The sequence below is a fragment of the Hippocampus comes genome, unplaced genomic scaffold, assembly GCF_001891065.2.
Source record: "Hippocampus comes isolate QL1 unplaced genomic scaffold, H_comes_QL1_v1.1 scaffold68, whole genome shotgun sequence".
Lineage (NCBI taxonomy): Eukaryota > Metazoa > Chordata > Actinopteri > Syngnathiformes > Syngnathidae > Hippocampus > Hippocampus comes.
Genome location: NW_017805625.1, coordinates 1,039,968 through 1,056,681, shown reverse-complemented (window position 1 = coordinate 1,056,681; position 16,714 = coordinate 1,039,968). Strand labels below are relative to the sequence as shown.

The 16,714-nt window shown below is 45.6% G+C and overlaps 1 protein-coding gene across 8 annotated transcripts in view; it reads left to right on the top strand.

The window, feature by feature from the left end:
* The window catches only part of celf4 (CUGBP, Elav-like family member 4), a 75,305-nt gene extending 60,865 nt beyond the window's left edge, over positions 1-14,440 (top strand). For 2 of the 8 annotated variants that reach the window (XM_019881333.1, XM_019881341.1), the window contains exons 4-14: positions 2,163-2,291; positions 3,093-3,172; positions 3,580-3,720; positions 4,960-5,098; positions 5,559-5,711; positions 7,127-7,237; positions 8,101-8,163; positions 8,565-8,645; positions 9,466-9,609; positions 10,699-10,895; positions 13,157-14,440. In XM_019881333.1, coding sequence (XP_019736892.1) covers positions 2,163-2,291; positions 3,093-3,172; positions 3,580-3,720; positions 4,960-5,098; positions 5,559-5,711; positions 7,127-7,237; positions 8,101-8,163; positions 8,565-8,645; positions 9,466-9,609; positions 10,699-10,826 — 1,169 coding nt within the window. In that variant the 3' untranslated portion in view covers positions 10,827-10,895; positions 13,157-14,440. The remainder of the gene's footprint in view (positions 1-2,162; positions 2,292-3,092; positions 3,173-3,579; positions 3,721-4,959; positions 5,099-5,558; positions 5,712-7,126; positions 7,238-8,100; positions 8,164-8,564; positions 8,646-9,465; positions 9,610-10,698; positions 10,896-13,156) is intronic. The other 6 variants (XM_019881336.1, XM_019881335.1, XM_019881334.1 and 3 more) reach the window with 6 other exon arrangements.
* The last annotated feature ends 2,274 nt before the right edge of the window (positions 14,441-16,714 follow it).

The following is a 16,714-nucleotide window of genomic DNA, read 5'->3' as shown; positions in this document are numbered from 1 at the left end:
GGGGGGGGGGCACCTGTCCCTTGTTTTGGTCCCGACGCGGTGCCGTTTGCGAGAACCGTTTGCCAAATCGTGTTTCTTCACATCAAGCCAACGAGCGTTTAATTTGGTATTTGGTGACATTTTCGACATTTGAAAAAGGCAGCGACCCGCGCTTTAATATCAAACGAGAGCAAGACGGCTTTGCGGTTGTTGCGGATAAATGATTTATGAGAGAACAAAACAAGGAGACAAAAGGGAAGAATTAGAGCATGTGATGGATTGGAAAAACATTGTTGGACATGGTCGGCCGTTTCATTTGTCGCCTCTTTAAAGTTGAGGACTGGCGGAGCTGAAGGGCGTGCTCGTACACCTCGGTGCTGATCTTCGGCCCTACTTTGAATCCTCTTCAGCGATTTCCCTTCTGTATTTCTTTTGTTTAGGACTCTCGATGCCAGACTTTTCTTCCCAGGGAGACATGCGGTCTTGCGCATTCTCAACCAAGGTTCACCAACTAGCAAACAAGCAAAGGGCTAGCTAACAACGGCGTTCAGACACCATTTTCCCTCCAAAACGTCGACGGTATGCAGGTCATGAAAGAAGGCAATCGAAGATATCCGATTGTTGCTTCCGTCATCCTGGTTCAAACTCTTTTACGGCCGTTTGGCAATGTCGGTCATCCTTCCGCCAGGTGTAACTAAGACGTAAAGAAATGAAAGTCGTTGTCATGCCTAACCGAGTTGGTGTGCTCCAAAGAGAGAGAGGGAGACGGAGAGCTTTGCATCGAGACTCTTAAGTCTTCCCGCTGTATATTGATTTGCTCTCCGGCCCAATACGTGTGCGTAAATGTGTGTGCGTGTGTGTTAATAGCCCTTTCCCAAAGAAAGATGTCATGTTTATTGGTGCCTTCCCTGGGGAACCGACGGCTTTGGCCATCAATGGATGCGTGTCGTGTGTGCGTATACGGATACGTGTGCATAGTACGTGCATCTTGCACGCCCCGCGCTTGTAAACCCCCCCCCCCCCGCGCCACCCATCCACCCCCCCAGTGCAAGGCCAGAGCTCAGATTAGTCTTGTTGACTCGGCAAGGACACCCTGTCAGGCGCAGGCTGTGGGGAACGGACCGTGAGCACGTCGGCACGCGCGCACAATCACGCGCGTGCACCTCCGCGCACGTTAATTTGCAGGGCGCACTCGGAGGCAATTGCGCCAAGGCTCATTAATTTCCCAACGTATACATCCATTTCCACAAAGCCGGGATTCTACAATGTAACATTTGAACAGACGGCCCCACGCTCAACCCATCTGCTGCTGCGCACTTTCACCGTCCGCCTCCCCCGCAACACGCATTCGTTTGTGAAGATCCCGCCCAAGACGAAACGCACGAGATTCCCCATTTTGATTTGTCAAACCACAAATCGATACGTGTTTTGATGACGAGCCGTCTTTAGTCGACTGGCACGTTCTGTTCAATGACCCCGATTATAGAAGAGTCGGCATGTGTGTGTGGGGGTGGGGGTGGCTTTCCTCGTGTAGGTTTTGCAGACCGGTTCGTCTCATGTCTTTGTTCCTCAGAGCAACTTGACCTCTCGTTCAGAGCAAACAGTTGCGGGCATCCCGCCTGCGCACATTTGACCACCGTAATGCGTTGCCGGCTTGAAATTATTCCCCCGGAAAGGCTCGTTTGGAACGTAACGTGAATTTCAATTAATTGTTAATCGCGTCCTGACCCGAGGACAAACACATCTGCTCGCCCTAATGCCTATGCATGGCGCGTTGACACTCCTTGCAGCTGTTTGCTTTTGCGTTTGAAACATGCCGCCGTAGCCTCGATCTGGTTCAACCTCATCATTGATTTGGTGCCATCGCAATTTCCACGGGCGGCAGGCAGCTGCTTTCAGCGACGCTGCCATGTAAAACCTGCGCAGATGGAATAACTCTCTCCCCAACAGTCTTTGACACTTGGCGGCACAAAAACTCGAAGTTCCTTGAGGGAAGTCGAACAGATGTACGTCAAGAACCACCCCCAAAAAAACGGTGACGATATTTTCAACCGACGTGAGCGCAAAGTGGCCCACTAAGTTCTTGGAATGATATTCTCTACGGTGACATCATCAAATAATTACAACTCCAACTCATTCCAGAGTCTAAAAGAGGATTGTAACCGACTCCGTCTCCCTTTTAGAAGACAGAAAGCTCTTTGTGGGCATGCTCAACAAGCAACAGTCTGAAGACGACGTGCGGCGCCTTTTCGAGTCCTTCGGCGGCATCGAGGAGTGCACCATCCTGCGAGGTCCGGATGGCAACAGCAAAGGTGAATTTCTCGCCATTCGTGACTTTGGGTCGGCGGAGTTTTTTCTCAGGCGACGACGGAGCAGAAAATGATTCGGCCTTTGAGAGTCGGGGACTTTGCGGTGCTCCGTCACGTCAAAGCAAAGTTATTTTAGTCCGCGAGTGGTTGAACGCCGAGTGGATTCCGTACCTTTCAAACGTCGACGTCGTGAGGCCGCTTTGTCCACAAGGCAACCCCCGATTAACCTTATAAGTCGTTCTGCGCGGAGAAAAAGACAAACCAAGTCGAGCTCCATATCAGCCACGGGGGCCTCGTATCGTGCCAGCGAAATGGCCCTTTCGCAGTGTTGTCACAGCGCTTGAAGTTATCGCGGGGGCTTAGCGGCCAACACTGCGCCCCGTTGATAACTAAGCCCGATGATTACAGCGGGCTTGATCATTCTGATGCCTCCATGACGCTCCATTAACAAGACTCCCATCAGCCGGCGTAAATGGGCTGTTGCTCAATAATTAGCGGCAACTTGATCATTCAAATTCATCAACGGGGGGGGCTCGTCGATATTAAGCCGCGTCCCGTCGCCGTGGCATTTCAAGCCCCCGTCAGAGGATCGCAAAAATTGTGAATGATGTCAAAGGGCCGCGTCGAGCCCCTCCCCTATTGAGCGCAATCCACCGATTGCTTTGTCCAGCGGATGAATCACTCGCTGCCGGTGACGTGGTGAACGGCGCACGATGTTTGTCCTCAGCTCTTTCTCTTTAACATGATCGTTGTCTTCTCTCGCAACTCCCTTCTTTCTCTCTCTCTCTCTCTCTCTTTCTTTAGGCTGCGCATTTGTAAAATACTCGTCTCATGCCGAAGCTCAGGCGGCCATCAGTTCGCTACACGGCAGCCAGACAATGCCTGTGAGTAGCCGTGCGTGACAGCGTGTAGATTTATGTGAGTGGCAAGAGTCACGGCAGAGGTGAATCGCAGCGAGCTTAATTACCTCCTAAAAGTTATAAAGTTATACTTTATTAATCCCTCCGGGGGGAGAAGTGTCTGTCCCCTGGCTTTGACCCGTGCCAACTACATCAGGGAGCAAAGTTTGAACTTTGAAGCCGGTTGGCTCGGCGAAGCAAAATGAAAAGACTCGCTGCTCTCCCACTCGCTACTTTTCACGTTTTGTTTTTTTTTTGTGTGTGTGTATTGCTGTGCACGGGAGGAGGAAAATCTCGGCTTTGGTGTACAACAGGGGACACAAGGTGATGTCATTCGTCCATCTGTGCATACTAACCTACTGCCCGGCTCGGGTGTGTTTGTGAATGCGCAGGGTGCCTCATCCAGTCTGGTGGTCAAGTTCGCCGACACGGATAAGGAGCGCACCATTCGCCGCATGCAGCAGATGGCCGGTCAGATGGGCATTTTCAACCCGATGGCCCTGCAGTTTGGAGCCTACGGCGCCTACGCTCAGGCATGGCCCTCACGGAGCATATTTTTGCAACGCATTTAGGGGCTGTTCACATGGCAGCGTTTTTGGACTAGGGGAAAAAAAAAAAAATTAGCTTTAAGAGCCTGGGCGAGAAAATAAAAGCTGTTTTTTCAAAACGGATGTTTCTGTTTTAAGCCCACGTCGTTTAAAATGACACTTTAAACGGGAAAACGCTTACCATATGTCCTTGTTTCTGATGCTTTTGAAAAGCGGTTTGACGCTCTTCCAGCAGCGCCACCGCGGCATCCAGATTATAAGGCCATGTACGCCATATGTCAAACAAGGAGATGGTGCTGAAATCATCGCAACTTATTCATGAACTCGATCTCCAATCCACGGGGACCGCGTACCGTGCAAAACATTTTGCAAGAAAAATGATCAATCTCCAACCAGGTTTGGTATTTTCTCAAAGATAGGATGTAAAAACGACCGTATTCATAAACTGCGGATTTTAATAGGCACCGGGGGTCCACTTTTAAAGGCACTGTCACATAAACATCCTGACAGAGTTCGCAAAAACAAAATCCACGTTGCGTTTCTCTGCCAAGGAAGACTGTAACCAGATTATACGATATGATACGATACGATGCGATGCAATTTTTTTCCGTACCCACAGACCTCATGCATGAAAATTAACCCTTTCAGGGACAGCGGTTACTGCAGCGGACAGTTTATCATGTTATCAGGTTCCAGGGTGCATGAAAGGGTGAAGGACTTCAGTAGCACAACTTGGAAAAAATATGGCCCGCGGGCAATATCTGGCCCATCCATCGTCTCTGAGAGGCCCGTGTAGTCAAAATAAAGTAGAAATTATGTGCTGTCCAGGTTAGGATTTGGGGGGGCTTTACTAACAGTATATGAGGTTGTGGTTTTGCGCACTGTGAGCACACTATAAAGCTAAGGAAAAACATTTTAAGACACTGTCGTTTGTTTTTTAGGATGTAATGTTAATATGTGTAGAGATCTAATTTTATTGTGACTGTGTTACGTTATTTTTTTGAACCGTTTTGTATTTTAATGGTCATTTCCCACTGATAACAACATGCTGTACACGACAAGTAGCCGCTTACGAAAATAATACAATCGACTCTTTTATAACCAGACATTAAATTCCTATCGCGCCGTACTGAGGTTGGCTGTCTCTTGACAACCGTTGCCACTTTCTCACACTTCTGAACCGATTCGAAGGTCCTTTGAATTGTGGTCTCCTCCTCCCTGCAGGTGCAGCAGCAGGCCGCGTTGATGGCATCCGTAGGTCAGGGGGGCTACCTCAGTCCCATGGCCGCCTTCGCTGCTGCCCAGATGCAGCACATGGCCACCATCAACGGCCTCCCCGGAGCGCCGCTCACGCCCACGTCAGGTAACAGCGGTAAAAGAATTTCATCCATCGCAGCTAAAAATGTGACCTGCTTTAAAAAAAATCCAGAGTGTCGCGAATAATAAGTCGCCAGGTCCGACGTGCCTCCTTCGGGATTTCGAGGGACGCGCTTCAAGACGGCACCTTTTTGTGAGATTCCTACAATGCTTGAATATATCACAAATGTCGTGTTAGTGAGTGTTAGCATCAACTGTGCATCGAAGGTCTGCATCCACTTGTATCACACAAAAGGATTATAGGGCGATAGGAAATCAGCCTTGACATTTAATGTCTTTACTGGAGCACTGGACCGCCCCCCCTCTGACATTTGCAAGAATTACTTGGTGGCCAGTCAAAGTCAAACTTTCTATCATGTCTCGGAGGGGGGGTGGGGTGGGGGGGGAATACAGACAATTACTTTTCACTGTTACCCATCTTTGATTTTCCACTTTCCCGGTTGCAGGCGGTAGCACTCCTCCAGGCATCAGCGCCCCCACGGTGACCAGCATCCCTTCCCCCATTAGTGTCAATGGTTTTACTGGCATGCCGCCTCCTCAAGCCAACGGACAGCCACCCGCAGAGGCCGTCTTCACCAACGGCATCCACCATTACCCTGGTAATTCCGGACTGAAACCACCTTGTATCGACAAAAATAGATCTATATTATTTTTTTAGAGCACAGTGCTAATGTTCATATTCTGAATGTTGGTCTTGATGGTGGGACTTGTTGTGAAGGAAGTGAAGTTGCCTGATTTAGCGCATTACTTGCTGTATCTCAAGCCATCATTCTAACAACAAGTAAAAAAAACAAGTCCAATTATATGCTCTCAACATTCTTACGGTTAGCTACAATGTAGACTTACTGAAGTAAGCACATTATTGGGCGGGATGGTGGGAGGGGGGGATACAATTTACTTGAAGCAGGCAATAATTTTGACAATTTCTAAGTGGCTATGGAAGTAGTCCTGGCTATTCTATACTGCAACACTGATTAATTTAAAAAAAAAAAAAATCGAAAATAGTTCCAAAAGTTATTGTTTCTACTAAATAGAGGATATTTGTTTTCTTTGGGAGACCAGCAACCAGTCTCAAAGGTATAGGAAGTTTGGTCTTTGTGCATTAAGTACACCATTATGATGAGCTATGATGCAATTGTACTAGGGGGGTGGGGGGGGGGTCCATTTATTGCAGAGAATGGCAATGTACACACAGCGGACGATATATTTGCCATTATTTCACTGCAGTTAGTGAGTTGCGTTTCAGGCACCTTATTTTCATTACTTTCATGAATAATTACCCGCAAAAAAAAAAAAAATTGCTTTTTAATTATTTTACTATATAGAGTCGATGAGCACAAAATCCTACTCGTGTCTTAAACACAAACCGTGTGGATCCAAATGATTCTAATCTCCCCTTTCATGCACCAATAATGATAACATGATAAGCTGTCCACTGTAGTCATCGCTGTCCCTCAAAGGGTTAATATCAGGAAAATGTGTTCTGCAGCCAATACCGTTGCACAATTTAACATCAGTTAAGGGAGATATCAAGGCCATATGTTATTTTAATAATTTTCAAGAATTAAAAAAAAAAAAAAAAAGAAGGCTGTCATGAATAATAAATCTTCAGGGACCACACTCTCAAACATGGAAAGAAAAAAGAATTGCGCTTTCATTGCTCTCCGAATGTGTTAATAAAATAATGCTGATCAGCGACACGTGTGCCGCTGCGTTGAGCCACAATTTCTATTTACTCAGATCCAAAACACATTCGTCGCAACAGGTGAACGAGCGTTCAACAGGCTTACGTAATAACGGTATGCGAGAAGCGCATTCAGAGGCCGAAGCTGAACGTGGAAAGAATGAGGAGATGCGCGGCGCGTAAAGGAGCGCATGGCACACTGGAACCAAAACGATTCATTTTGTGCCGCATGTTGTTCTTTGTACCTCACCTCGTTGTTGTTTGTTCAAGACGAGGAATGAAACTATTCAATTGGGTTGTTGTTGTTGTTTTTGTTTTTTCACCCCCTAGTGTTGCAAGAAGTGGTTTTTAGGGAAGACTCTGAGAAAAATGGCCTGGGTGTAGCTCCAAGGAGTTGTTTCGGAGTTCAGGGTGGCTGCTTTCTCTCCTCTCTATCCGAAGGTAACGCTCTTATTCTCATCCGCCGCTTTATCTTCCCCACAACTTCGTCCTTGAGTGTCCCGAGCAGTGTGTGGTGTATGACTTTGCTCTGCGGTGTTTTTTCGCATCTGTATAACTTGTTAATAATTTGCCTTTCATGTGAGTTTTCAATTTTCTTTCTCCGACAGCTCTTCTTATACGTGTCAGTAATCGATAGCTGCCAAGTGAAACCGTACGCTGACTTTAAAACAGAGTGATCCACATTCAGTCGACGCATATTTTTTGTGGATGTGTGTGTGTACATATACAGTACTGTATGGTCCAAATACCAAAAGAAAAAAAAATATTTTGTTTCCTTAATATTTTCCAGCGCCGTACAGTTTGCATACTTGTACTGTTTAAGCATTTTACTGCATTAATAAGATGCTCTTATCAGATTCTGGTACCGCTTGTTTTTTATTTTTCTGAAACGATGAGAAAATGATGGCTTGAAGACGCGTTCTTTCCAAACGTCTGTCAACTTTTCCTTCTTTTGCGGAAACAATTAAGCCCGCGCACATTGGGAGAGATCAGCACCTCACACTGCGAACTAACCTCTTTGCCTCTTTTGTCTCTTCCCTCCGTTTCTTCATGTTATGACCCCCCAACCCCCACCCACCCACCCTCACCCTCACTGTTATTATATATCACTCTCGCCTTCCTCTGTGTCCTCTTCGCCTCCCCTCCATCGACATTCCGGCTACGTCTCATTGCTGCTTTGTATCGTTGCTCTTATTCTCTAACCCTGGTGCACGCCCACTTCTCTCACCATCCATCCATCCATCCATCCAACCATCCATCCATCCGCCTCCTTCTTCATCTCTTCGTGTTCTCTTCTGGATCAGCTCAAAGTCCCACTGCGGCTGATCCGCTCCAGCAAGCTTACACGGGAGTCCAGCAGTATGCAGGTGTGTGCATCACGTGAGCTTCGCGTGAGTGCGCGTGCGTAAAAACGGAGGGAAGACGGGAAGTAGATCAAGATTTTTTTTTCTTTGTTTGCAGAAGCATTTAAAAAAAAAAAAAAATCACCGTGTCAGCAAAAGTTCCACGCCCGTACAGCATCAATTTAGTCTCTGCTTTTTATAGCACGTGTGTGTGAGAGTGAAACATGTACACTCTATTGCCTGTTATCTGATCGATTGCCGACCGTGCCCCAGTGTATATCATCTGTGTGTGTGTGTGTGTGTGTGTGTGTGTGTGTGTGTGTGTGTGTGTGTGTGTGTGTGTGTGTGTGCGCAACGTGCTCTCGTCGCGACTGTTATCTGATCGGCGCGTGTGCGTCTTGTGTGTGTGCGTGTGTGTGCCTCAGCAGCCTATCCCGCTGCATACGGCCAGATCAGCCAGGCCTTCCCCCACCCTCCAACCATCATCCCACAGCAGCAACGAGAAGGTAAAACCTAATTTCCTCGTCAAATACTTAGTCGTGAACGTCTGATACCGCTACTCGACGCACTTGACTCATACACATTTGCGGACAATATTGTCGCGTTGCTCCTATACATACAAGATCTACGTATTTAAGAGCAGGGGGGATTCATCACAGTATTTGTTGGAGACGTATGTCAGTTGTGGCTGGGAACTGAAAAGCCACAGATTTGATATCCCCCACCGACGTGGGCAATACAGTATGTGAGCAATTGTGACATCAGGTGTGTGTGTGTGTGTGTGTGTGTGTGTGTGTGTGTGTGTGTGTGTGTGTGTGTGTGTGTGCGACTGTGTTCACAGTGAGGCGTGATATGCAGAGGTCAGATTGTGTTTATGCATGTATGAAACTTCTTGACATTTGAAAAAAAAAATGAGGTGATTATAGGCTGTAAGTTGACTGACTATACTATCATCCTACAAGTGTTCACTTGCTGCAACTCGGGAGCAAGATGACACAGAACTGTGGCCTTGCTGCCCTCTTGTGGAATACAAACAAAACAAGACAGTCCCATGGAGGGCGGGGGAAGAAATAGGTCGCTGTTTGATATATTACTCATTTAAGTTTTCCCTAACCTTTCTTGGCCCAAGGCGCACATTTTGCATTTGAAATATCTCACAGCACACCCGCCTGTTTATGAAACACTTGTATTGGATTTTTTCCTCACGAGACGTGCCTAATGAAGTGTCCAGTCGATGTCTAATCTCAAATCTCGCTTCTTGCCCGCTCTCACTGGGTGCTTCTCCCTACGTTTCTCTGTCTCTGTGTCTCTGTCTGCCATGCGCAGGGCCAGAGGGTTGCAACCTGTTCATCTACCACCTCCCTCAGGAGTTTGGGGATGGCGAACTGATGCAGATGTTCCTGCCATTCGGTAATGTCATCTCCTCCAAAGTGTTTGTGGATCGAGCGACAAACCAAAGTAAATGCTTTGGTGGGTAAAAATTAACAGAACCAGAAGATGATTGATTATTTATTCTGATTCTTCTTTTTTTTACTAATCACCTTCTTTACTGCAGCCCCTTGCTAACCTCCCTGCACCTCCCTCTGTTTCAAACCAAATGGAAAAAAAAAAAAATGAAAAAGTGAAATGATTCAACTCCGGCTTACTCGGTGATGGACGGCAAATGCAACTTGGCCGCTGTTTTGGCAGTTAGAATTAAAAAAAAAAAAAAACGTTATGATTATGAATTTGCATTGGATAGTAACTGAAGAGAGATTTGCCAAGGAAACACTTGAATGAGCACATCAGTGCCTAATGAGCATACACTAATGCGCGCCATCATCGGGTACACGTGCGCACTCGAATGACATCCGTTCCAAAAAAAAAAAAAAAAAATGCTGTCAAACATTCTTCCTTGACAAAGACGATGAATGTTCCTTTTGTAGGCTCTTGTTGTCGTTTGCAGCAGTGAGGAACTGCACTTGCATCATCCTGAGAAGTGCTTCGAAGATTCTGATGACCTTATTTAGCCACTTGATAGGGGGAAAAAAAAAAAAAAAGAAATACTTGAGCGTTATTGCCTTTGTGGAAGAGAAATGTTTGCACACAGCTCCTGGATTGGCTCTCACCGAGATTGTATGCGTGTACCTAATGACGCGTCCAAGTGTGAACATGGAGCTCGGAGTTTGAGATTTTTCCAGAACAGGAAGCCCCCTTCCCCCCGCCCCCCCTCCCCAAAAGAAAAAAAATGACAGCACAACTGTGTCGACATTTTGGTTTTGAGTGCAAACGCCATCATTTCACATTGTGATTTTTGCTTGCATGCTCCTCTCTAATTATTGTGATTCCCGTTGTTGCTTTTGTTGTTGTTCTTGTTCTGATATCCTTGTAATATATTTCACTCCTCGTAGCATTACGGGAAAACTTGTGTTGATCTGTCGTAACGTGCACAGATGCCTTCCTACAGCTACTTTCCAATTCAAGCGTTTCATGAATGAATCTCATACTCACACTTTTTTTTGGCAAGTCCAACGTCCGGCTAACCCGCGCCCATCTCTTCTTGATTGACCCTTTCCGTAGGCTTTGTCAGCTTCGATAACCCGGGCAGTGCCCAAGCTGCCATCCAGTCCATGAACGGCTTCCAGATCGGCATGAAAAGACTCAAGGTGCAGCTGAAGAGGCCAAAGGACGCAAACCGCCCCTACTAGCCCCGGCCCCAGCCAGCCGCTGCCATCTACGGTGGCCGGGGTAGCTGTCGCACACAGGGGGGGAGACAGGTCAGACCTCGAGCGCGCCGGGGGAACGTTTGCGGCCACGCAAGTCCTTTGGGCGATTAAACCGAGCAATACTCGGGCCGACGCACGTTGTATTGACGGATGCTCAAATGGCACGCCCGTTTTATGAAAGTGCCCGATGTGGTTGCACTAACCTTTCTGAAATGTCATAAAACACTGGCGGATGCCCCATAAAAAGAGCGGATCATCTGCAAATTGCTTGTAAAGAACAGCGATGTGGCATGGCGGCGAGTTCAAGTCAACGTTTTTACATGTTAATTTCACCGGCGTCCGTTTGGACTACAAAGCTACAGGTGTTCCCCGATAAGCTACGTCTGGCAGGAGTATGCATACACGATGCGGGGCAAAAGTATTGAGACGCATCCCATTTCTGTGGCAGGAGTGGAACGTGACCAATCAATTCTCCCTCCAATCTTAATTATTGAGCATGTTTGGCGGTTCTTTGGTGCCAACTTTGCGGAAGGTTTTTTTTTTTGTTCCAGTGTGACTGTGCCCCAAAGACGTGTCAACAAAACAACAATGTGGAAAGAGCAAAAATGCCTCCTCGCCCACAGGTGTCAAAGTTGAGGCCCGGGGGCCAGATCTGGCCCGCAACATCATTGTATGCGGCCCGCGAAGGCAAATCAAGCATGTCAAGTTCCATGATGCTTGCTCAAGTCTGAACCAAAATTTCAATTTGTCATATGTAACCCATCGTAAACATATGATATTGCAATTCTGGTTACCAAACTACTTATTACGTTAATGTAAACCGTGTTTGAACAAGTCATTATTATTGACTTCTGATTTTAAAACGAGCTATCCATCAATTTGTTGTGCGCTGTGTCTGTAATATTTGGAAGTGATCAAACATTTATATGGTTTCCCAAAATTCAGTCATAACAGCCCTCCAAGGGAAACCATAACTACAATGTGGCTCTCGACAAAAATTAGTTTGACATCACTGTCCTAGCCGTATAATCTTACTACGAATCACTCGGATTCAATTCTTCCATCCAGATACATGATACAAAGTTTTTTTTTACATTCATTGTCAAGCGTACCCAATGTCCGCACGAAGAGTGACGCGTAATAAGCCCGGCGTGTCGACAACCAAATGACTTTACGAGCAATAAATGAGCTCCCCTGAATAATTTCAAATCTCTCAAATGTCCATTTGGATGAATGGCAGAGTCTTTTATGACATTTGATGCAACAACATTTCGCCGAGTGCCCCCCCGGTGTGTAAAACGCTGTTGGTAAGCGAGAGCGGGTCAATGCGTCAGCATGTTGCGGAGAGAAGGAATTGCCTCCAAAGGGGAAGGCATTTATTACGTCGAAGGCGGGTAATTGTGCCGTTCCTCTTTGTCTCCTCCCTTCATCTGCATGATGGAGAGTTCAGACCGTGTCGTTCATTCACCGCTGATGACTTAATTCAAGGGCAACTTATCACCCGCTCACAAAACTAACTGATCCATATAAAGACCGCGTCCCCAAGTGAAAGCGCCGCAGGAAAACTAGGCCACATTCATATGAGCGTGTCGCCATTCCTTCCCGGCCGCAAAAATATCCCGCACACACAGTTTCTCAAGATGTTGACATTTCAACAAACATATCAAGCTTTTTTTGTTTGTTTGTTTGTTTTCATTCATTCTGAAATTTCACGATGAACATGTCCAAAAGCACGAGACCCTCCCCCCCAAACAGAAGCAAATTCAAACTCTGGGGGTATCATTTGCTTTTCACAAGTGTCCACTTTATCCTTGAAAATGAGCTATACCACTTGTGTCAAACTCAAGGCCCGGGGGCCAGATTCAGCCCGCCATGTCGTTTTATGTGGCCCGATAAAGCAAAGCTTGCTAATATCTGTACCAAAATGTTAAATTATCATGTAAATAAATAATGTTGAGATTTTGTAATCATTTAACAATAAACAAATAGTAGCCTGATTTCAAATTTAGTAAGCCATCTTTTTTTTTTTTTTTTTTTTTTTTGCAATGTGATGATGAAACGTTTATTCGCTTTCTGTTGTCGCGGCCCTTCCGAGGGAAGACGTAACTCCAAAGTGGCCCGGGACAAAAATGAGTTTGACACCCCTGATCTATACTGTACGACACATGATGACAACACGCACAAAATTAGCACCTCGCTGGGGGCGTACACATCTGTTTTCAGTCGAAATGCTCACTCTGAAATGAAATTATTCTCAAGATCAGCGCATATTACCATCACGAAAAAAATGTTCTGCCTGTTGTGTTTTCCAGGTTTTGTTGAGCTGAATTATATGTTGATTATTCGCTACCCGCTGTAGAATGCAAACTCGACGTCCGGAACACTGAGGCTGCTACAGAAAGGGAGAGGACATCGAGGCAGAGAGAACGCTATTGGCAGAGTCATGGGAACCTTCTTTTTGGATGTACGAAAAACTTTGGAACCCAGTGAGAATTTGGACCACCTTGGTTTGCCCCCGGACCTTTTTTTCTGCACATACAGTACAGTATATAAAAATATACACATAACACACACGCACACACAAACAGATCCTTCCACTCAGAACCCTGCTTGATTGACAGCTACCTTTTGTGGACCACGAAAACTTTTACTTGAACAATGGCGAGACAAAAAAATAAAATAAAAGGAAAAGACTGAAAAACCCTTTCAATGACCAACCCTGATGGACTCTTCAAGGGAACAACGGCTGTCCAAAAGTCCAACGAGAACATGATAAACTTTTTAAAAACTGAATAGAAGATTGCTGAAGGAGATATTTTTGGTCTGGTTTGTGTTTTGGGGCCTTTTGGCTCAAGAGACAAAGGAACAAATTCCAGAAGGGAGAGCGCGTAAATCGGGAATACGATGTGATCGGGACAGAAATTGGCTTGGATTTCGGGATGACTTGTCTTTAGCTTCGGAGTGCCTGTCCGTTTCCAGGGGATACCTTTGCCGAGGAGAACCACAGCAACGGTTCTCCGAGGGAGTCTTACCTGTCATTCCTTAGTTGTTTTAGGGACCAAAAGACCAAACGTTTTTATCGCTGAGGACTTGTAGCTCGAATATACTTGGACCACTGCAGCTCTTCTATCGGCCAGTGTCAACTGGCTCGAGAGTTGTTTGAAAAAGAAGTGTACATTTCCCATATATATATATATATATAGTGCCAATATGCTTTTGGAATATAGGCAAAACTATTTCAGATGACCAAATGGGGTCTCTCACTTTGTTAGTTTACAATCATTCATAATGTTTATTTATTATTATTATTATTATTATTATCATCATCTATTTTTTTTCTCGTTTTGTCTTGGGAGGGACGAGAGTGCATGGGAGGGGGGCTGCTCCGCATCACAGCCTTATCTTTTTTAACTTAACATCCTAACCTCATAGCTAGAGTAACATCCGAAACCTTTGATCTATCTGAACTTGTTTATATTTGCAGTACATATATCTATATACGTATAGCGAGCATTCAAGAAAATGTATTCATATATGCAGCGTATATGGATCAACAGATATTAATCATAAGCAAATACATATGTACTTAATATGCACATATTTGATATATGTGTGTCTGTATATAGAACAGCTACTGAAGATGTTGAGCTGTCATTTTTATTTATTTTGGGGGCGGGAGGGGGGGGATTTTAGCTGGAGTTTGAAACATTGCTCTGCTCGGGATGAATTGCAAATCTGGCAGCTCCCAAAAAACAAAAAAAAAACTGCAGGCATTCCTTTTTCTGATATGCTGACACACGGTATACAGCCTTGCTAAAAGGTTACGTGTGTGTGTGTGTGTGTGTGTGTGTGTGTGTGTGTGTGTGTGTGTGTGTGTGTGTGTGTGTGAGAGAATGCACAGGATACTGTACATAGGGTCTGCAAATGCAAAAAGCCACATCTCAGTAGCAGGCTTTGGACGAAAAATCAGTCTGATGTATTTTCGAGGAAAAGGACAATTCTCTTCGACTCTATTCCAAACATATCTTTTTATGCTTGTGTGTGTGTGGCGCGCACAGACACACACACACACGCACACACACACACACGCACACACACACACACACACACACACACACAAACTTCTGTTTGAAACTTGAACCAAAACGAATATGTCTCGTGCTCTCTTCTCCTGCATTCAGTTCAACGTGCATGTAGCGTCTAGGCCGTCACCGTGTCAGGGTGTGCCTTGCCACCTGCAGAACCTGCCATCCAACACTGTGCTCTCAGCAAAATTTCAAAGAATAGAAATCGCGCGCATTTCTCTGCAAGCAGCCAGCGCACTATGATGATGTCAAAAACTCCAACCGGATCCGTATCCGTTCGCGGCTGAGTCGTCAATGCATGTCCGCGGTTGGTATACATCTCATGTCTTTTGAGCTTTGAAAATATACGTATACTCACTCATGACGCTTTGGATAAAAGTGGGCATTATCAAACGTGCGAGCGCAGCGAGTCACTATCGAAGCAGCGAGCGAGGCACCTGTGACGAAGTCAAAATTAGGCATAAAGGAAAATGGGTAGGCGGCAAAATGGCTTCCAGTAGTTAATCGGTGAGAGTTCTTGGCATGAAGCACATTTTTTTTAGCACAGGGGTCTCCCAACATTCCCAAGCGACTGGTAAGAGTACCCCGATGGCTTGTGAGGACGGACAAAAAAAAAAGTCCAAAAATATTTGAATATACCACATGGCTGCCAGGAGGCTAATGAAGAGGCGAGTAGTTTCATTTTGCGCCATTGAGGCACTGGAGCACAAAGTGCTCTAGTTTTGTGGCCACCCATAGATGGCAAAATAAAGCAAATCGAGAAAAAAAAAATTCCATCTTCCATTCAAAGCGCTTACTTTTTTTTTCTTGTTGAAAATGTTCCCAAGTAAACAGCCCTGACATTTATTTGAACCTTTCAAATTAAACAGGAGTGCTTTCTGCCTGTTTTTATTTTACTTGAGAAACAGCTCACACAGAAGTGAAACAGGTTGGAGAACCCCCCCCCCTCCTCCTCTCCTGCCCCGCTTTGAAAAATGCTGACTTATGGTTCAAATCCTAATGTAATCCAATTTTTAAAAATAAATAAAAACGGTAAAGTGTAGCAATAAGTTTGAGGGGGTGGGGGGGTTGTTTATCCATCATCATGACTGTACCACTAAGGTAGGTTTCATATTACTTTAGAATGCAGTTGAAGGTAATAGTAAAATATTCGGTACGTAGAAAAGGTCATCCGAGTTATTGGCCAAGCAGCTGCTGGAGATTACTCACTGAATATTTATACGTGAATTTTTATAAGGCTACGTGGCGCTGGAAGACAATGCTTCCTGTTTTCCCAGAAATGGCAGCAACAAGAAGTTCAATCGTTAAAAATGATTGCGGAATTCGACTTCTACCTGCCAAAAATCGTTGAGGCAAAATGACTTCGTTCGACTTCCGAGGACGCCTGCGCACGGCTCGGCTGCGCTCGTCACAATGCCGCCCCCACCACACCCGAGCGTGGCAAAGCAACACAGAGACCACCGTGACCCGTGCCAGTCTTTGAGCCAGCAAACACGAACCGCTTCAAACTCAACCAAGTGAATGTGCGGTGAGCCCGCTTTGACTGCAATGCAAAAACCCAAGAAACAAAAAAAAAAAGGACGTTGACGCGGGATTTTGTTTTGAGCAGCAGGTGGGAGAATGCCCAGCACATCATCTTCATCCGCCCACAGCTGTAAGCTACAAGTTTACAAGAGGGGGGGGGGGGTAGTCTACTGGTTTAAAACATCACCAGACATTGCAGAAGTCTGAATATAAATATATATATATAGATATGTAAACATGAAGCGATGAATATACTGTAAA